A 20,192-nucleotide genomic window follows, 5' to 3' on the forward strand; every position below is an offset into this window, starting at 1 on the left:
TAAGGGGATCTATTGGCAGAAATGGAATATAATATTATAATGTTTTCTTTAGTGTATAATCACCTGAAAATAAGAATTGTTGTGTTTTCATTACCTTAGAATGAGCCATTTATATCTAACCGGAGCGGGTCCTCTTCCCGGAGTCGGCCGCCATGTTCTACAGTAGCCCAGAACGGACAACGTAAACACTGGCTCTAGAAAGGGCCATCCACATTCCACAATTTTACTGTTTGGTTGAGTCTCACCGCTCTCATCCGTGTCGTTTCCAGCAACAAAAGCTCTGATAAACTCAACGTACACTACTTGTCGAGCACCAAATGGCAGGGTGGCAATATAAGCCGAGTAGCTGGTGAGAAATGGAGCATTAAGCAGCTAAAGAGCAAGGTATGTCTCCCAGGAGTTGGTGGAGACCAAAACAGAGCTACAAGGAGATTGAATATTGGACTTACATTTATGTGGGTGGCCAGAAACACAACTGCAAATGAATGCTGATATTACTCTATGTATGCTGGATGTGTAAATAGGTAACCGTTTGCTAACATGTTTGCCATAACAGCTTGTTTAGATGATAATATGTCAATGTTGTGTTTACAGCTTATTACAAATGCCCCACAGGGCTAAAAAAAATAATTAATACTGCCTTAAGAGGTTTAAGATGTAGCTTAGGTGAAGAATTAAATTTGGGTTTGTTTAGCAGGATCAATGCATACGCTTTGTTTTAAATGGCTCTTTAATCCTTTCATAGCTATTTGTCCTTGTCACTCTGCTCTCAGCTCCTCTACTTGGCATTATCAACTAGCCAGATAGTCTGTTTCAGTACTGATAGCTGTCACTAGTGATTCTCTCCTACACATCCTCAGCATCTCATCAGGCAGCTCTTGCTTTAAAGCTAATTAAAAATGTAGACACAACACAGTGTTGTAAACTGAGTATTGCACCCAAGTTCCGCCTGCATTGCAAAGATGGCCTAGTGAAGAAATGGAGCAACCGGAGAGAAAAAAAAAAAAAAGAAAATCAATAGTCCACTCTGCCTCCAACATCTTAATGCCACTCTCAGTGGAGAGGGATGTGTGGAAGTGATGGAGTCTCTGTCAGTTACTAGACATCAGAGGAGTTTTTAATTGAGGCCCCAGTGGGGCTGGGAGGGACATGGGAGATGTTGAGAGAGAGCCAGCCCGGGCCGGTGTTAGATGAGGTAGACAGACCGGTTGTTGCCCACTTTCATCCTTCTCCCAGACTAGGACTGGGCAGTAGGATTTACAGTATATCACAGTATATTTTGAATATTGATGTTATATATTTTTTCTCATAATTTCAATCGAATGTGATTCAAATGCAGGACAGGCTCTGGTGTACAATTTATTACCTGAAGTTATGATCAATTAACTATTAAAATAGTTTATAGCAGTTGTGGAGGAGAGTTTCATACCTGGTGGAAATTAAGAGCTTATCACACTGCACAGCTGTGTGTGTGTGTGTGTGTGTGTGTGTGTGTGTGTCGTTGGCTTCACTTTATCACAACAGCTGCAGTAAAAGTTCAGGATTTTGTTTTGGGTGAAATGTTTGCCAGTCTGTTTTATGTATCAAGGATCCTGTGTTTTCATGTTTTCACCACGTCCTTCCACATCTGTCTTGTCTCATCATTAGGACAGGGACATGTTTTTTTACACTAGTGCTGCCAGTGCTACTTGTGGCAGAGCTGGAGTGCATTTTCAAACATTCCTCATAATGGCTGACATGTTTTCCGCATGATTTGCTCCTGTCTCTATTGAGCCGTCTGAATGCAAATGTGCATTTGTTTCAGTGTAAAAGGGAAGCGTATGCTCGCCGGTTAACCTGCAGTAAGCTGATGCTCAAGGTGACATTTAATATCCATTCTGTACCAGAACAAAAGGTGTAGCCAGATCCACATCAGGGCACGTATCTCCACCAGTGTGAAGTTTATTCTGGTTTTATACTGCCCACCTCTACCTCAGGCCATTGTTTATATATTCCAGCACAGAGCTGTTACGCATTCTCACACCTCTCTGCCTGTAACGTAGCCTCTGCCTTGCTAACACGACAACCATACAGTTGGCTCTGAGCTGTATATTCAGTTAATTAGCCAGTCTACAGGGTATGGGATTACCCTCAACTGTAAAGATGAGAAAACTCCCTCTAACCTTACCCCTGGCATATCTGAGTAAGACTTGAAATCATCCCTTTGAATATACCTGTGACTTAGCTTCGCCCTGCTTCGCTCCCAGACAAATCAGTGAATGTCATACGTTGGTCTCGTTGTATACGGTAGTAACATACAAAAAGCTTCCTGGCAGTTAATAATTCAGTTTGACTCATGTGTTTTTATGGCACTATGACATTATTTGGGGGGAAAAACATGAATTATTAATGACAGTCACATATCTATATATGTGCATGTATGTTTTAAATAATGTGTATGTGTGTGTGTAAAAATGCACACACGATTTAGTAATATGACTAAAAGGTTGCTCGGGATCTAATCTAAATACTCATTCACACACCGACGGCTATGCCTTCGGGAGCAATTTGGGGTTGCTCAAGGACACATCGACATGTGACCCGGAGCAGCCGGGGATCGAACCACCGACCTTCCGATTGGTGGACAACCTGCTCTACCCTCTGAGCCACAGCCGCCTACAATAGTTTCTAATGACTGCTTCTCAGATGGTTCTGGTTGGCGGGTCAGGTTAATTGTAAGTCACTTTCACAAACATCTAGATGCTCCTGATTTACACTGGTAACTTACTTTTTAATTGCTTGGAAGTCACTCATTTTCCAACGGCCCCATTGTTTTGTTTTGTAACAGCAAGCCACAATGATCCAAATCCATATCCTGCATTGATCTGTCAATGGTAACTCAAACTCAATCCATCTCTGTGCCTCATTGTAACCTCTGTCAGTAGTGTATGCCCGTTGGTTGGCGGGGAATATTCACCTGTGGATCAATCAGATTAAAGTCTGATTTACCACACCAGCTCATCATTCTAAATCCATAGCACTGCTCTATAGGCAGAGTACCTCTGGACTGTGAGCCAACTTTCCACTGAAGAAAGGTCAGTAGCAGCCTGACATGTCTGAGAGACAGCTTATGAGTTGAGAGTGGACTCATACCACCAAACCTCATTGTGATTCCAGCCCAGTCCTGCATTCACGTAGTTACCAGCTCAATGCCTGCCGTTTGTTTTTCCCCCTTCTCGGGTCGCTTGGTCACTCACCCGCTTACCCCATCCCTCCAACCTTCACTGACTCACTAACTCATCCACCTTACCCTCCTGCTCACCCTCCACCACCCCCCCCTCCCAACCACCACCACCAGATGGCTTTTATAGTTCTCCCGCTGAGAAAAAAAAGAGGGCTGTTAGAAACTTTATTCCTATAAATGCAGAGCCATTACTCTGTTTTAATGTGCACGTCTGCACATCATACACTCGTGTTTGCCACGAGCCCACGGCGTCAAGGGAAGGGCAATAATGTCAGACAAATTGTGTAAGTAAATGGGCGCCGGGTCGTCCTGGAGACGAGCGCATTGCCTCCCTGCATGCCAATAAGACAGTGAGGTAGCATCTAGCTGAAAAGCAATTTATTGAAATGCAAAAAGAGGAGAGAAGGCTCAGAGCAAAAGATGCTGACAGGACAAAAACATGTCGCCATCCATCTCAGTTTGCCAAGTTTTCCCTCCACAAGCGAGCTTCTCGTCCTCTCCCAGAGAGAAGAGGTGTTTCCTAGAAATATCGCAAGAACAGCCGGCGTGCCTGTGTGGTCACAAGCTTTTCACGCCGGGGGCCGAGTGAGGTTTTGATGGACACCTTCGAGGTTGATAATAAAAGGCTGGTAATTGAAACTGAAGCTGAAACAAATTCAAAGTCATTCGTTCAATGTAATCCTAATATTCATGCTCATGTTTTTCATTCGGGGCTAATCCGTGTCCTCTGACACAGAGGCCATCTTCTTTCCATTAGCACCGTTGTTATTGTTTCTGCCAATCTCTTCCCTGCGAGATTTCGGCGGCGCTACACGGAAACTGAATAAAGAAGTTTAAATCAGCAACGTCTGCGAGCCTGCTCGCACTCGCTGAGCTAGTATGCATCAATCACCTCGCCAGTGTTGGGTGAATGTGATTTAAGTGTGAGCTCCTGTTTTGTCTCACTGAGTTTTATATCTCATTCACTTTACTGTTTCTTCCCCGCCTTACTGTATTGTCTGAATGAATGTCTTTATCTCTGCCATGTGACTCATTGTTAGAGAGATATATAAGCCTATTTCGAGTCCTGGGCTTGGCTGTGCCTCTCTGGTCTCCAGGGCTGTACAGACCCTCCAGCAGGGCCGAGCCCAGCTGCTGCTCAACCCCAGGGCTAGCCCCTAGTCCACCTCGCTCGTCTCTGATCAACACTCCTCCTCTACAGGTCCCCTCTCTACCTCTTCCTCTAGTTCCACAACCAGGCAGAATAAGGTCAGGTTGTTCATCCTGACAATGAAAGAAAAACCTAATTGACTCTTCCTCTCCTCTTCCTCATCCCTCCAGCTTGTCTACAATGAGCCTTGAGGCTCTTTTTAGCCTGAAGCCATCCTTCTGTCAAGGGACATTATTCTCCTTTGGTCACAGCTTAAGAGGCTAGGTTTCTTCTAGGCAGGTAAAACTGGGCTGACAGTTGGAGAGAAAGCAGCTTTGATCTCCACCGTCTTCACGTTGCAGAACCAAGATGACAGGCAAGGGAGTCTTAGGAGCACTTTATTCCACCAAAGGTGCTGGAGAGAAAACACTCAGGCTTGTAAAAATGCCTGCAAATCTTGGCTCTCACATTCACTGAAGCCCAAACAATACCTAAGCCGGCCCCTTGCGAGTCCCCTATAGTGTCTTCCAGAGACTAAGGGAGCCTCATTCCTCACTGGTGATGTGCCCTGTGTTAGAGGCTCCATATGGAGGTGGTGTTTTATCATACTCTTGCCTGCCCCCATTAAATATCTATTTTTACCTTAGCAGTCTGCTGTGGCCTCCGATGATACACAAAACACCTACGGCGAAGCACCACCTATAAGAAGTAACAGCAGAGGATGCGCTCCAGGTGTGGTCGATAGAACCAGTAAAAAAATGTTGCAAACATTAATTGAAGGTGCATTTGTAGCTACCAGTTGTGCCTTTTCATTATATATCATTTTTATATACAAGTTTGATAGGGCTCAACAACGAAATAAGCTGCAAGGGATGGCCACAATAACACATCACCGTATATGTACAATATAATAGAACATAATACAACAACACTATTTTATAGCCTCTAAAGCTGCCATAGTGTTGACTCAATGCCCCGCAGACAGAGTTTCAATAAAATATGAACTTCTGGAAATCTGATTTTAAGTAGGCTGCTATATTGGATGTGCATTATATTGTGCCTGTAATTGTGCACACCTACTGGATCTGTCAGTAATGTATGAGACAGATGTGACCTCCACATGTTATTTTGGCATTTTATATGACCAAAAATGATTCATATTAGGGCTGGGTGATATGGCCAAAATCTTCCATCACAATATATACGTCATTTCATACATCGATAACGATATGCTGTATATCACAATATAGCATGTTTTCTGGTAATGTAATAAATACATAGTCCATATGAACTTACCACATGGTAAAGGCTATTTTAGTATACTCCTCTGGGAATTAAATACTTTGACATGAAAATGAAAAGTACTGAGTGTTTTACCATTTAATTAAGGACTTTAGTGCAAAATGAACATAACAGTTTCAAGTGAAACTTGAACAGCTTCACTTCAACTGCTTCGACTGTTGCCATGGTATTTAACCTTGATCACTTTTCGAGTGCTTTGTTTTTAATTATTCTAATTATTTTATATCCATATATTTATAAAAAAGTATATATATATAAGTATGTAATAATAATGTATAAATCCCCAAATAACCCAAGAAATAAGGAATCATCTCTCAACATTATTCAAAGTCAACATTAATTATTATACCTTTGAATATTTCTCACCGAAGCTTCAAAGCCCAAAAAACTGTATTTGGGACAGCCCTAAATTTGAGTCAGTATGTGCTTGTTATTGTAATTTAGACGACGTACTGTAATTGTGTATCGCGATATCTCGATATATGATTTCATCATGATACGATTCCATTGAAAGATGATAAATTATCATATCGAGTTATCGCCCAGCCCTAATTGATATACTTTATGAAATTATTCAAGGTAGATTTGTGACACACATCAAACATTTAGAATCTAATAATAACAAAATTCATAAATGCTGCATGCAGTTCGAATGTGCTTCATGTGGCAGTAAATTAAATGACAAAAAAAATGAAAAAATCGACTAAATCCATAGTGTCATTTCATGTACACTGACAGGGTACATACTGTACATACGTCAGCCTCTATCCATTTTATGTTTACTAATCAACTCCAATTGAGTGTTGACATCAGTAAATACAGGAACCCTGGTGAGTGTGTGGCATTTAAATCGATTATTATGGTTGTCTTGTTTCACTCTCTATCGTATCATATCAGCTCGTTATAGACACACTTTTCTGATGTGTATCCTGATGTATGCTTCACATTCACAGTATCGAGAAAACGTGTGTGAAGTGAAGTTTGCCCTCTTTGGTGCAGCTCTGAAGTCTGCAGACTCTAGGTAATGTGACAGTGCAGCCCAAAGCACTCCATCCTTACCCTTGCACTGAGGGAGTAGGGAAAAGGGGAAAGAGAGGATAGGTAAACAGAGCCATTAGAGACAAATCTATTTCTGAAGAAAACAAAATCACATCATCAAACAAGAGAAAAAGAAAAATATGATCCTGCAGCCCTTTGGGCCCCGGCGTAGCAATGATAGCCGACTATGGCATTTGTCTTTATCAGTCTGCCTTGAGGGAGGGAGAGTGTGGTGGGAAGGTGTGAGAATAAAAAGGGAATGAGAAAGACAATGAAAGCAAAGAGCACGGCGTCTTCTTTTACTCGTCACAAAAAGCTAGACGCATTTGTTACTCTTCTGACTTATGAGACATGAACAGCTTGCGTATGATTAGTCCTCTTTCATACATGTTTTGTGTTTTTTCGCTGTTCGTACGAAGTGGCTCTCAGATGGTCATTCTTTAAATATAACAGAGTGAAGGGCTCGGTGGACAGCGAGCCACAGCATCATCAGTCATGACTAGCCTGGGGAGGCATGCGCAGCTTCATCAAAATGACAAGATTGACTTTCCAGATTTTATCCTTTCTCTGTGACATTTGGTTGTTTATTCTGCTTTGCAGCAGCACCACAGAGTCTTTATAGTGCCTTGTGTATCGAGAGACCCTCTTGAAATAGACATATGGTTAAGCACATTTCGGTGACCTTAACATTGGATTATAATAGTTACATAACATGTAATATACATTAATAAATGCCTCTGCAGCAATTGCCTCTATATTATATTGGAGGCATTCTTTTTAATATGTTACTGCCATTTAACCAAGGAGTACTAATAGCAAAACTAGGAATCTGCAGCCATGCTAGCAGCTCTGTGGTGCTGCACTTAATCACCACAGTGCTTTGGGCTAAATGTTAATGTCCTCATGCTAACATGCTGATGTTAAGCAGGTATAATGTTTACTATCTTAATCAGAATCAGAATCAGAATCAGAATCGGAATCGTGTTTATTGCCAGGTGTAAGAGGTATACACTAGGAATTTGCTTTGGTTTTGTTGGTGCAAATAAGCAGTATAATAACAAGAGAATAGATAAAAACGTTATAAATAAAAATAATATATAAAATAAGAATAAAAAAATTGAAATTCTACCAATATACAATAGAAGCTGTAAACAAAAAATAAACATGATATAAACAGATAGTGCAAATATTGCCGGCGTGCAAACAATCAGGTACCAGGTAACCATCTTAGTTCAACTTTTTCGCATGCTAACATTTGCAAATTAGCACTAAACACCGCAGTGTAGAGTAATTGTCTCACATGTTTTGCATCATCTGATCAGCTCTTCGGATCGGCTTTTATAGAGACCACCGATCAAACTATTTAGAGCAAATATCGGCCGATAACGATCGGCGGCCGATCGATCGGCGCACCCTTAATAGGTGTTGAGACATTTCACTTAAAACAACAAACCTCATGTTGAGGCTAGAAGAAAAGTTAGGGCATCATCAAAGTCATTAGACTTCATGTTCTGGAGACCACAAGTGTCTGTGTACAAAGTTTCATAGCAATCCATCCAATAGTTGTTGAGATATATCAGACTGGACCAAAGTGGTGGACTGACCAATTGACAACAGCAGAATAAAGGCTGAACAGACTTTAAAATGACCCCTTTATATCATTGGTGGGTACATGTCCCTCCTCCTCCTCTCCTCTATGGCCCTCTGTGGTCTTTTATTAACTCTGTTTCGTTGGACAATCAGGTACATTTGCTTCACGGCATCAGATGGACTGGATTTCCATCTGAGAATCCATCACCTCCAAAAGGACGCCTCTATTTGCCCTCCATCTTGGCTAGGCTGCACAGTAGCCTGTCTGCATAGCTGATGCCAAGTCCTTACAGATGCTTCATCATTTCCTCTTTCCAGTGCCAGTCATTTTTCAGTCTTTTTTTTTTATTATTATCTGCCCAGAGCGGGCACTCTCTGAGGGAGGCCTGTTTGTGCTACAGCCAGGCTCACAGCTATTTAGTGGCTCTGCTGTTTTCTTTTCTTCTCCCTCTGTTCAGTTTCAATACCCCGGGGAAATTTGGCTTCGTCTCTGATATCTTTTTTGTCCTGCTGACCAGTTTTTATTCCTCCTCATCAGCTTGCAGTTTGCCAACATACTCTCACTCAATTCGATGTCTAATTGTCTCCAAAGTAATTTTAGTGTAGTGCTGAAAGATATACTCTCACTGTCATTGTACTCGTAAAAAAAAAAATCAAAAATCAAAATTTAATGTGAAATATGTACCGTTCACATTCGCTTTTTTTCTTTTAACTTGTTCATATTTAAAATATATCCCTGAATATTGACATTTCTTTCCCGTTTAGAGAGTGAAAATTCTATTATAGATATTAAGAAGTTAGAGAATATTAAAGCGAACGCGTCAGAACTTCAGACATCTGAGCAATGCGTAGCAGAAGGCAGGGGGTGGGATAGTTAGCGCCAACATCCTCTTAATGCTGTGCCAATGCTGTTTGAGTGAAACGACAACACAGTCTTGTGCGCCTGCTTAGCTATCTGCCATCTGGTCTCAATTGAATGACTCAAGTGTCTTAATTGGACACTAGTATAGAAGCTCCAACTCCGTTCACATTAAGCAAAGGTTCACACGTAGTTCGGTTTTCTCTGACGGTCTCGCCGTTTCTGAAAGTCAAACCTTATACGGAGACGATGCCGTGTGACGACGCTGATGGAGATGTGTCATCATGTTGTGGTTCATGTTCTGCAGTCTGGATAATTCAGGATTTTCATGACAACGAGCTCGGACAGCAAAATTGTCAAATGGTGAAATAATGGTGATGGATACAGCCGTGACAGTTGTGCTCTTATTTTAGCTCTGCAAGAGTGAATAATGAGGTTCTCCCTTCTCTCCCCCCTCTCCCTGTGCCCTTTGCTTCAGGTCAGAACATCGCGTTCCCCCCGGTGGCTCTGTGGGTAACTGTTGGCCTGGCCGTGTGTCTGCTGGTGCTGCTCATTGCCCTGGCTGCTGTCTGCCGCAGGAAGATCAAGGAGAGCTGCGAGGAGGCCAGGAGAGAAGGTAGAGGGAATGGGAGAGAAGGAGGAGGGGGAGAGTTGGCTCTGAGGTTAGATAAAAGCATGTTTTTGGGCCGACTTGCCTTCATTAAGGGCAATATTAAATGTGAATCTCAGAGCAGCGGCAACTTTGGAGCTGTATGCACAGAAAAATAAAGCCATGAAATGATTTCCCCGATTTTTTTTTCTCGGACTGTGTTAGCCTACTGTGCACACAGTCCAAGGGCCTGCTGAATAATGGATGCTAACCTATCATGCTCTCAGGCCCTTTCAACCCTTCGCAGGGCCTTCATTAAAATGCAGAATGACTCCTTAAACTCTTCACATAGCGGGCCAGTAGATGATAAGCATAATTGCGACATGTTGCCTAGATCATGTGGGAGGCACAACGAGAGCGGGAGAGATAGAGCAGAAAGCAGTGATGAGATGTTTAACTGCTCAAGGAACTCTGAGAATCCAAGGGGGAGTTCTGCTTAATGGGTACGGGCAGGATCTCGGATGGTGGGACACATATCTTCGGCAAAGAGGAACATCATTACTCGGGTCCAGTAATTAGCGTTGCGGAATAGCCGAGGATCGCCGCAAGTGCAAAGAGAAAAAGTTTTGAAATGAGATAGATAGTGCAGAGCCACCAGCTCTGCTGTAATGAGATCCGCTCAGAGTGGAGGAGACATTTAAATAAAGGTCAGCCAGTGTCTGCACCAGGGCCCAGAGGTTTAAAAATAAATATGGAAGTGACACAGACTCAGAGGAAAGAGTAAATAGCTCCATGGAACATATGAAATCAAATGAAATGGAAAGAGAGCAATATAATGCAGTTCCTCCCACGGGCAAAAAAGGCTCCCAGGGTTATGGGGCCATTTTCTTCAGTGGGGTGGAATAGGAGCTGTGTTTCCCGCCTGCAGCCCTAACACCGAAGGCGGGATTGATTATGTGGTCATCCGCTGTCCACCTTATTGAAATGTTAAGTCTCATTCTGTCCCCTGCCAGCAATGCTTCTGCAGTCTTCTGGTGTTTTCCAAGCACAAAGCCGAAGAGCGGGGAACGCTGACTTATTCACATATCATGCCGACTTTTATACTCCTGATAGAATGATACTGTATGAATACAGATGTGGATTGGGGCTTAAAATAGGATTGGTATGCACATATCCAGAGCTGTGGGGAGGGCAGGGAAGCAGGCAAGTGCAACCTAATTGTGGTTGTCTTATCTTTTAATGGCGTTCCCGGGTATGGCCAGATTGAAGTTGACTCTCTCTTCGCCGTGTCTGGGTAGAGAGGGTGGAAGGGTCAGTAAAAGTGGAGGAGTGAGTAAGTCATTTTTCTTACCTGTCATAATGTATGTGGAGCACCCGAATGTGTACCGTAACAGAGCGGAGCAGCTTGTGGAAGCTCAATTCCGGGGGGCTGTGTTGTATCTCAACATTTCAGCATTTTATTTCTTTAATCCCTCTCTGCTGTCCTTCCTTACATAATGACTATCTAATATCCAGGGCTGCTGTTCCCCTTTCTCCGAAGCATATTTTACATTTAGACAAGCATATAATTTAATCAGACTTTTTGCTTGGATATCATGTGTAGGTGACATGGGATGAATCTCCCCTGTGTGACAGATGAAAGTCATTAGGGAAGCAGTGTTTCCCCCAGGGGGTTTTGACCACAGTGGTGCACACGTTTCACACGGGTTAACCCTTCAGGTTTAACACGGACCAAATGCTTTTGATTGATCGCCTTTGTGTGCCTGGGACTCACATGAAATAACAGACAAATAGATGTATTTCACCCCAAGTCTGTGTAGCAAACGCTCCGAAAAACAGACATTTATAAAATCCCTGATCAAAACATTGGCGAAAGAAAGCTGTCGTCTTTTTTTAAATGAGCAAAATTCAATCATCAAGAGTTGATATTCAAAGGGAGAGAAAATGAATTAAAAACCTACGCAGCACAAACACTGCTGTCATTAAGCCGTATGTCCCAGCATGCACAAAGGTTTTAAAAACAAGGCGTCTCTGCTGTTTCTCGGGTGCAGAAATGAATTAATTAAGCCCGCTAATCAGTGTATTTATAGTACTATAGGTTTACCAACAGGCCATTTGCTTTTGCTTACATTTGAAACGCTCATGATGTCACAGCAGTGTTTGAAGAGATTGAGCAGCAGTGCTGTGCTGTGTAGGAGAAACACAGAGGCAGAAGGGAGGATGATGAGGAACAGTAACAGTCTTTTGGCTTCACTGAGTAGCTTTCTTTCCCTCGACTCTCTCGTCTTTTATGCAGTTTGTCCTGCTTTTGTGCTCGAGTCATAACCACCCTTCTTCTTACCCCCACGCGTCATGGGATGCAGCCAACAGGGGCATCAAATTGTAACGCTCTCAATGTACAAGGGAAGCAGTTCTCACTCCCTGCCCCGTGGATGCCCCCGTCTTCACCCCGGACTTTAAATGAGCCTCGCTCTCCTATCAAAGCCCCGTCCCCCAAGGTATTTTCCACTGCTGCCACAGTGGCGGGACTGTTGGTCGATTTGGAGGTGTTGAATGAAGCAGTGAAGGTAAACAGGCTCACACATCTATATGAATGTTACGCTATACAGTTCTGAAGATGTGAAGTAAAGTAGTTTTATATTGCTTTTTTTTTACCAAGATGCTTTTGTGGATTTTACACTCAAAGTGTACACATTATTAACAGGGCGAAAGCTCGCTTGATCTTGATTTACAGTATGAATACAGACCATGAAAGTGGGGCCTCATGATCCCTCTGACTTTTGGGGTTTTAAGTAGGAGATGTCAGAAAAGTTACCACAGGGATAACTGGCTTGTGGCAGCCAAGCGTTCATAACGACGGCGCTTTTCGTTCCTTCGACGTCGGCTCTTCCTATCATTGTGAAGCAGAATCCACCTAGCGTTGGATTGTTCACCCACTAATAGGGAACGTGAGCTGGGCTTAGACCGTCGTGAGACAGGTTAGTTCACACATAATTAACAGGTTAACTCAAAATGGTATTTCCAACGCGTTCTCATCCCAACTAGTCATATACCGACGCTTTGTCAGACCCCCTTGGCGTCACTCTTTTCGGTTGCAGTAAACACGTGCTTAATGTTGTGAAGTAAACAAAAACATGTGCTTAGGTTCAGGCAATTAAACCACCGTAGTTAGGTTTAGGAAAAATATGGTTGTGCTTAAAACTACTACGTTTGTACAGTGAAAATGACACTGAACGTTGTGAACAGGGGACATGAACGAACAGCTGATTGTAACGTGACGCATGGGACACAAACAGCGTTCTCCTGGACATCCATCTCCCCCTCCTGCCTGTCCGGTGTGCGTCTTTTCACTCTTAAAGCTATTTCACCACACTCCCGGCGCACTTTCGCTGAGCATTAATATTGACGCAGATGGGTTTACATTGTAATTAATAAAAAGCTCGGTGCATCTCATACTGACGCTGAAGGGTGCCTTGTGCGTCGGTATCTAACGCCGACGGCCGTGACAAAGTGTCGGCATTTGACGCCCTGGGAAAAAGAACGGGCAGGTATTTCAGTTCAAAGTTGCCAACAAAATATCATCTTCTCTGCAGAGGAAAAAAATGTCTAGTTTGGATATATGTAGATGAAGATTACAGTTGTCATTTTATAAATTCGGATTTCAAAATACAACATAACACCGAGGAAGAGAAACTGAAGAATGTGGTGTGGGTAGATTTATGCATACTGTATGCAGGCTGTTTGAATCATTATAGTCTCTGGTGGCAAAGTCAAAGAAAATCAGGCAAACGTATGAACAAATGAAATGTGTCGCCTTGACATTTAATTTTGTTCAATTATCAGTTCAATCTCATGTACCAGACAGACACTAAATATTGAATCCCGAGCCCAATTGCTGGGAAAATCGTGTCATAGCATTAATATCAGTCGCTTGGATGCTCTGTCTCGGACCTATTTTTAGCCCCGTATGTGTGTGCGCACATGCATGCCACGTGTATTTTTGTAAGTGTGACAGCCATCACTGGGTTGCCTCCCTAACTCTGTTGACAGTGGGTTTTCAGAAAGCCAGCAGCTAAAGCCTAATGTGATTACTGTCTTTGCGAAAGGGCTCGATAGGAGGTTAAAGGGTGGGTATGGCTCTGTGTGTGTGTGTGTGAGAGTGTGTGTGTGTGTGTGATGTGGCATTGAGCGGAGCTTCGTCGTCATATAGCTCTCTCGCCACGGCTTGTCCTTTGAGCTGTGAAGGATCAGCTCACCATAGGCTTGTGATGAAGTGACTGCATTGCGTGCCTGCCTTTGTACTGTGGCTCCCGCTGATAATGGCTCCTCTGTCTCCCCCACAGCTGAAGAGGCCAAGGAACTGGAAGAAGAGGAGTCAAAGACAGGTCAGTCAATCCACACCTGTTTCAAGCCTCAGCCTCTGTGTGTATCGAGGACCTGCTGTATGTTTTAGCTAGCACAGCCGCTTGTGGCAGGACACAGTTGAAAATCCACTCGTTTAAAGTTCCACATCCTTTAGCTAAAACCGATATTGAAATATGGAAATGTGTCTAATCGTTTGCATTCAGCACTCTGAGCAGTGTAACGATGCAAGGCTGTAAACACTGTCAGGAACAGGCAACAGTGCAGTTCATCCACTGGAGGGTGGATCAAGTGGGCAGACCAGACTGAGCTTGTAAACAGAGCAATTAATTCTACACGTGCAAAATCTCATTGAAAGCGTGATCTGGAATTGCAATGTCTTTCCTAACACACATAGGTTATTTACATGCACGGTGCAAAATATCACACAACACAAAATTCCACCACAATTTAAGCCTTTAGTCTTCTTTTAAAAGGAGTCCAGGTGGCAGGATGGTAAGGACCCAAAAGAAACCGAATGTTAAGTTTGTTTACTGAAGTGTGAGTGAACGCTGATGAAGCATGAGCGCACGTGAGAAATGAGACCGGCTCCAGGCGCCGGATCCATTCAACACAGCAACCCAGTGGCATAACTCTTCCCCTATGTGTGTGTGTGTGTGTTAAGTGTTTGAGGCAGAGAGAGGGAGACGGGCGCACTAATTTAGTGATGCCAACAAGCTGTTTTACATTATACGTTCCCCCAAAGCTACGGCTATAACAGTGAAATCTATCTTGTCTATAAATTTAATGGTAACAAGTTCCACAAGTTCCAAGTTTCACAAAATGCCGACGATGGCGCCGCCGTGTCCTGCACTCAAATGATCCTGTTTACCAAGCCAAATTGATTTTGCACTGAGCCCTGGCTGAAATGTGTTATGCATATTATTGTCAGTAGGAATAAGTTGCTTTTGAATTTTTGTGATGAATCATCCAGCAAAATGGACAGACATCACCTGTGAAGGTCCTTTGCTCCACTTAGGTGGAGTTTGGTGAGTCACTATTCACACTTTACACTTTAAAAACTAACTAGTTTGAATCACTAAACAAAGGCAATGCCCAGAAGGAGCTGTATTCCTTATTTAGAAATTTTGCCCCTCGGTAAAGAGACATTTCACGACTGTTCAAATTCGAGCATTTAAACAAGAAAATAAAGATGAACAAGAGTCTACAGCCATACTCGTGGCTCTGTGAGGCTGTACTAAAGTAGAATGGTGCTTCCAGCTAAATGTTAATGTCAGCATGCCGACATGCTCACAATGACAATGCTAACATTAAGATATTTAGCGGGCATAATGTTTCTGAGGAAAGAGTAAATAGCTTTACAATTTACTTTGAGCTAAATGCAAGCGCTAACACGTTCACAGTGCCAGTGTTAACAGGCTGATGTTTAGCATCTTCAGCAAACTTAGTTTAGCATGTTAGCATGTTACTAATTGCCTGTTACCATTAAACACAAGGTGCAGCTGAAGCTGGAGTTCTGCTGGTTGCCTAGTAACCCCATGACGATGACAATACTCCAAAGAAGTTGAAAGAATAGCCAAGAAATACTCCAGCACATAACCCCCAATAACACTGCAATGTGTCATTTTTGGTACAGTTTAAACAAATGAGATTACGGGATTACTTCACTCAGAGCAGCTGTCAATCATGACATCTCAACCCCTTTTTATAGCGTCAAAAAAACTAATTAAAAACCAAACTTATCAGAAAAATGAACACTTGATCATACATCAGCGTGATAAGAACTACCTAACATGACAAAAATGTATTTGACGTGTACTTTGACTTTTTAGTTTGGCCCATATCACATCCACTAACATGGAGGGGGCGGGATTTAAGACCTATACTGCAGCCAGCCACCAGGGGGCGATTGAGATGTTCTGGCTTCACTTTAAGGGAGGTGTTATGTCATCCATCTTTATATACAGTCTATGCTTTGGACAGAGCCGGGCTAGCAGTTTCCACCTGTTTCTAGACTTCGTGCTAAGCTGTGCTTACGGATAGCTGACTGTATAGCTTCATATTTATTGTACAGACATGAGTGGTATCAATCTTCTCATCTAACTCTTGGCAAGAAAGCAAGTGAGCATATTTTCCAAAATGTCAAACTATTCCTTTTATACCTCTTCAGTATTGTTCACCTATTTCAGGAGAGTACTATAACTTAACATTTGAAAGAAGTTATAGGTTTTTCTCAGTGCTCACCGTTTGCTTTTTATAACGCGAGTGAACCAGGACAAAATACTTCTGTGTGCTTCTTTTTCTGTGATGAGAGTGATGTGATACTTTGCTTACTATGACCTTATGAGTCCAGAATTAATTTCGCCATTAGCAAGCAGAGCAAGCCTCTTCTGCCGGCCCAGCCTCAGTGACTACCCCTCACAGTCCTGAGCAGTTCTCCCTCAAGCGTTAATGTCATTAGAGTTATTCATTTGACTCCTTCTTTAGTCTGATTGAATTATTTAGCCTTTCTGTGAACGGCAAAGTTAATACCATGCGATTTTAATAAGCTGAGAGGTGAAGGAGAGTCTCTGAGTGAAGGGGGACAATGACTTTCACTCTCTAATGCCTCTCTCATGAATGTTTCAGAGAGATCTGTGCAGCCAGGAGCGGGGTCAGCCATCCCACAACCAGTGAGACTTGTGCCGCATTTCTGCTGCATGGTGCAGCACGGCTATACTCAACTCGACTCACTCGGAACTGCTCTTATTTGGTTTTCCATTAGAACAAGTTGAGGAGAGTACCTGATGCCTTGGTACGGTTTCTGGCAACACGTCGGTCGAGGTTCCAATTGAGCTGAGCCACTGCTAGAAGGTTGAGTTAAAACACTGCAGACCACTGATTGTTCAGAGTGAATTGTCAATAGCACGACACTGAACTTCCTGCACAAACCTGCCATTTTTAAAATAGCCAAGCTACCGTCAATTGCGGCAGTTTTTTATTCACTCAACCCAGATGTTTATGCCTCCGGGACTACTGGGGACAACAGTGGCCGAAGGCATTACGTTTTCGGGTTGTCCGTCCGTCCGTCCGTCCGTCCGTCCGTCCCTCCGTCCGTTCGTCCGTCCGTCTCTTGAATGCGATATCTCAGGAACGCCTTTAGGGAATTTCTTCAAATTTGGCACAAACGTCCACCTGAAACCAATGATGAGCTGATTAGAATTTGATGGTCAAAGGTCACTGTGACCCCACAAAACATGTTTTTGGCCATAACTCAAGAATTCATATTCTAATCATGATAACTTCACACAAATGTATAACAGGATACATTGATGAATTCAATTTATTATTATATAATAAATGAGCATGCACACGACAGTGGCAAGAAAAAAACTCCCATTTAACAGGTGGAGACCTTGGGCAGAACCATGACACATGAAGTGCTGATATTTTGGACAGACACGGCTGGAGGCAACTTGACTGATTGGCGGAGGCATACAACTGCGAGGCGGTAATTCTAGTTAAAAATGGCAGCCTGCAAAACTACGCCGTACAAGTGAGGAAGTGCAGAAGTTCCTGTGTTTGGTTGAAAGGATCCAACAAGTGTCGCATTGAAGATGATGTCACGGTAGTTTCACGCGGTGCCGCTATGATGGTCAGCTAACAATCCCTCCTACACTTAGGGGGTATTATCTGCAAGTGGAAAGTGAAATAGAGAAAAGTACCTGGCACCAAAAGTGAGTTGAGTCGAGTCGAGCCAAACCATGCAGTGGAAATGAGGCATAAATAGTTCAGCTTTAGCTAAAGTGTCAAAGCAGAATAGAGCTGGGAGACTATAGTACACCTGTACTCTGGCGACAAGACAGCAACTTGCAGCCACCTTCGCTCCCGCTGCCTCTCGTCATCGTCCACGCACCTGGTTGATCCAGGTGGACGTTGTGGGCGGCGAGCTGGTGAAATCAAGTTAATGGCTCTGCCTTCAGAGATCACTCTGTAAGCACTCCAGACAGGAAGCTTTGTTTTGCCATCTGGCTCCAATTGCGCTGACAAAGGCAGAGGTTCCTGCTTGAGACAAAGGAGCTGAAATGAACCCCACTTTAATAAACCCAGGATGATGGGGAGCCACGTTTGTGTGTTATCTTAATGAGCTGTCCAAAGGAGAGCGCGCCTCCCCTTTCAAAGCCAGCCTGATTTTAACAATAACCAGTGATAACTAGGGACCTGGGCTCATTCATTTGCAATGGGGTAGGATCCCTTTGTTGCCTTTACAGCGGAGGCAAATAATGTTTAACAAACAGTGGAGCTCAAATTCTGCTCTTGGCTTTGCAGGTGCTAAAGCCAAGAGCAACCCCTTCATACACGCACTCACAGGTCTACACATGCACACACATTCAAAGGGACACAGACACCACACAGCACTGCTACACGCTAATCTACATCCACATGCAGAGATGTGCAGTGTGTACAGTTCTTGCTCCCCACCTCCGCCCTGAAATGTGCTCAGTAATCTGAGCATGATGTGCTGTTTAGAGGGGGCTGCAGTCACGCAAGTGCAGCTCCTCCTGTCAGAAGCTGGCTTTGGTTTGTGTGCACTAGCCCCTGTCTCCCTAAATCCTGGACTCCAAGGAGTCGGGCCTTAGCAACAAGGCCCTGGAAGAGAGTGTTAGTCAGTGACCCAGTTCTTTCATAGACAAAGAATTGTCGGAAAGAACAATTTGACACGCCCTATGAAAAGGGAGCTCCATGCGAAAAACGGTTTTATTAACCCTTCTTAACTGAGGCAAGGTCCCATGAAGGTGGAAGGTTAGGGAATATCGGGCCTTATAAAGCTGGATAGCACAAAAAAAAAGCCCTACCCTTCAACATATCCTGGTTCCTTCATGCCAAGGCCACCACTGAAAGATGGATGACAGTTGCCAAAATCGTATTAAAGCATCAAGCCCAGTAGCTCATCACCTTAAATGATTTTAAGAAGCTAGCTAGCTAAGGCTGTGTAAAGGTGACTCTTGAGCAGACAGACAGAAACAAGGACAGCTGTACCAGAGTCAAAGTCACCTCTCTGCTTATTATATCCCTCTCTGTCCTGTCTATTGAGTTATTCACATTGCAATGAAAGCACAGCACCTTAATGCATAAGGAACAGGATATCCATCCCGTGTCTCTCATGGGAATCAAAGCGTAGCGTCGCGAGTGAACAAATTAACTTGTTTAAATATTTCAGTATGGTTGCATGTTCCATGGAATTGCATATTTTTATTGCCTTTGGGAATTTTATCCATTATACACACAGTCAATTTGACTATCTGTCCATTGAACCATGAAAACTGCATTGTAGGGAATATCCACATATAGCGGTTCGTATGATATCTTACGGAAAGTTATTCCTAATTTTTTGTGCAGTTTCCTACAAGTGTCCAGCAACACGTGTAAATTTCCGCTCGTTACTTGCATACAGTCTTCTCAAAATAAACTTCCGTCTTCACGGGAAACAACTTGGTTAGGTTTAGGCAACAAAACTATTTTTGTTTGGTTTAGGAAAAGATTGTCGTTTGGGTTAAAATAACTACGGAAGTTATATGTTACTTAACTACAAATGTTATGTGACAAATAAATCAACGTTGACTTCTGGTTTCACACGGGTTACGAACACCAATGTTTTTTGGGATATGTTTTGGATTTTATGACCTAAACTGCAGCCAGCCACCAGGGGGCGATCAAGATGTTTTGGCTTCACTTTTAGGGAGCTGTCATGTCGTCCATCTTTACATCTTTATGGTATCGTCATAAATTTACAAAGCCTATCCAAGCCACAAAATATAGGTTGCAGGTGGTTGACTTATAATGACGTACTCAAAAAAAATTCTTGGACACATGGCATTACCAGACTAAGGCTTATTAATAAGTTGCATGAAGTATTCTTCTAACATAACCCAGTTTGACAGACCTGCAGGTCACTAACACACCATTCCACATTACTACAGTTTGAATTGAGAGGGCCTTGGAAAGCAGCCCCCAGGCAGCTCTGCTTGACATGCCCCTCGCTTTTCACTGGCAGCACATACTCAGCCACTGGGCTCTCCCAACGGTCACACATTACTGACTAAAGATATGTAAATAGAAC

At 43.1% G+C, this 20,192-nt stretch overlaps 1 protein-coding gene across 2 annotated transcripts in view; it reads left to right on the forward strand.

Moving 5' to 3' along the window:
* cd276 (CD276 molecule) overlaps positions 1-20,192 on the forward strand; it is a 74,865-nt gene that overhangs the window by 39,089 nt on the left and 15,584 nt on the right. Inside the window, exons 5-6 of one of the 2 annotated variants that reach the window (XM_037752444.1) lie at positions 9,620-9,757; positions 14,074-14,115. In XM_037752444.1, coding sequence (XP_037608372.1) covers positions 9,620-9,757; positions 14,074-14,115 — 180 coding nt within the window. The remainder of the gene's footprint in view (positions 1-9,619; positions 9,758-14,073; positions 14,116-20,192) is intronic. The other variant, XM_037752454.1, reaches the window with a different exon arrangement.

The sequence above is a fragment of the Sebastes umbrosus genome, chromosome 2 (genome assembly GCF_015220745.1).
Source record: "Sebastes umbrosus isolate fSebUmb1 chromosome 2, fSebUmb1.pri, whole genome shotgun sequence".
Taxonomy (NCBI): domain Eukaryota; kingdom Metazoa; phylum Chordata; class Actinopteri; order Perciformes; family Sebastidae; genus Sebastes; species Sebastes umbrosus.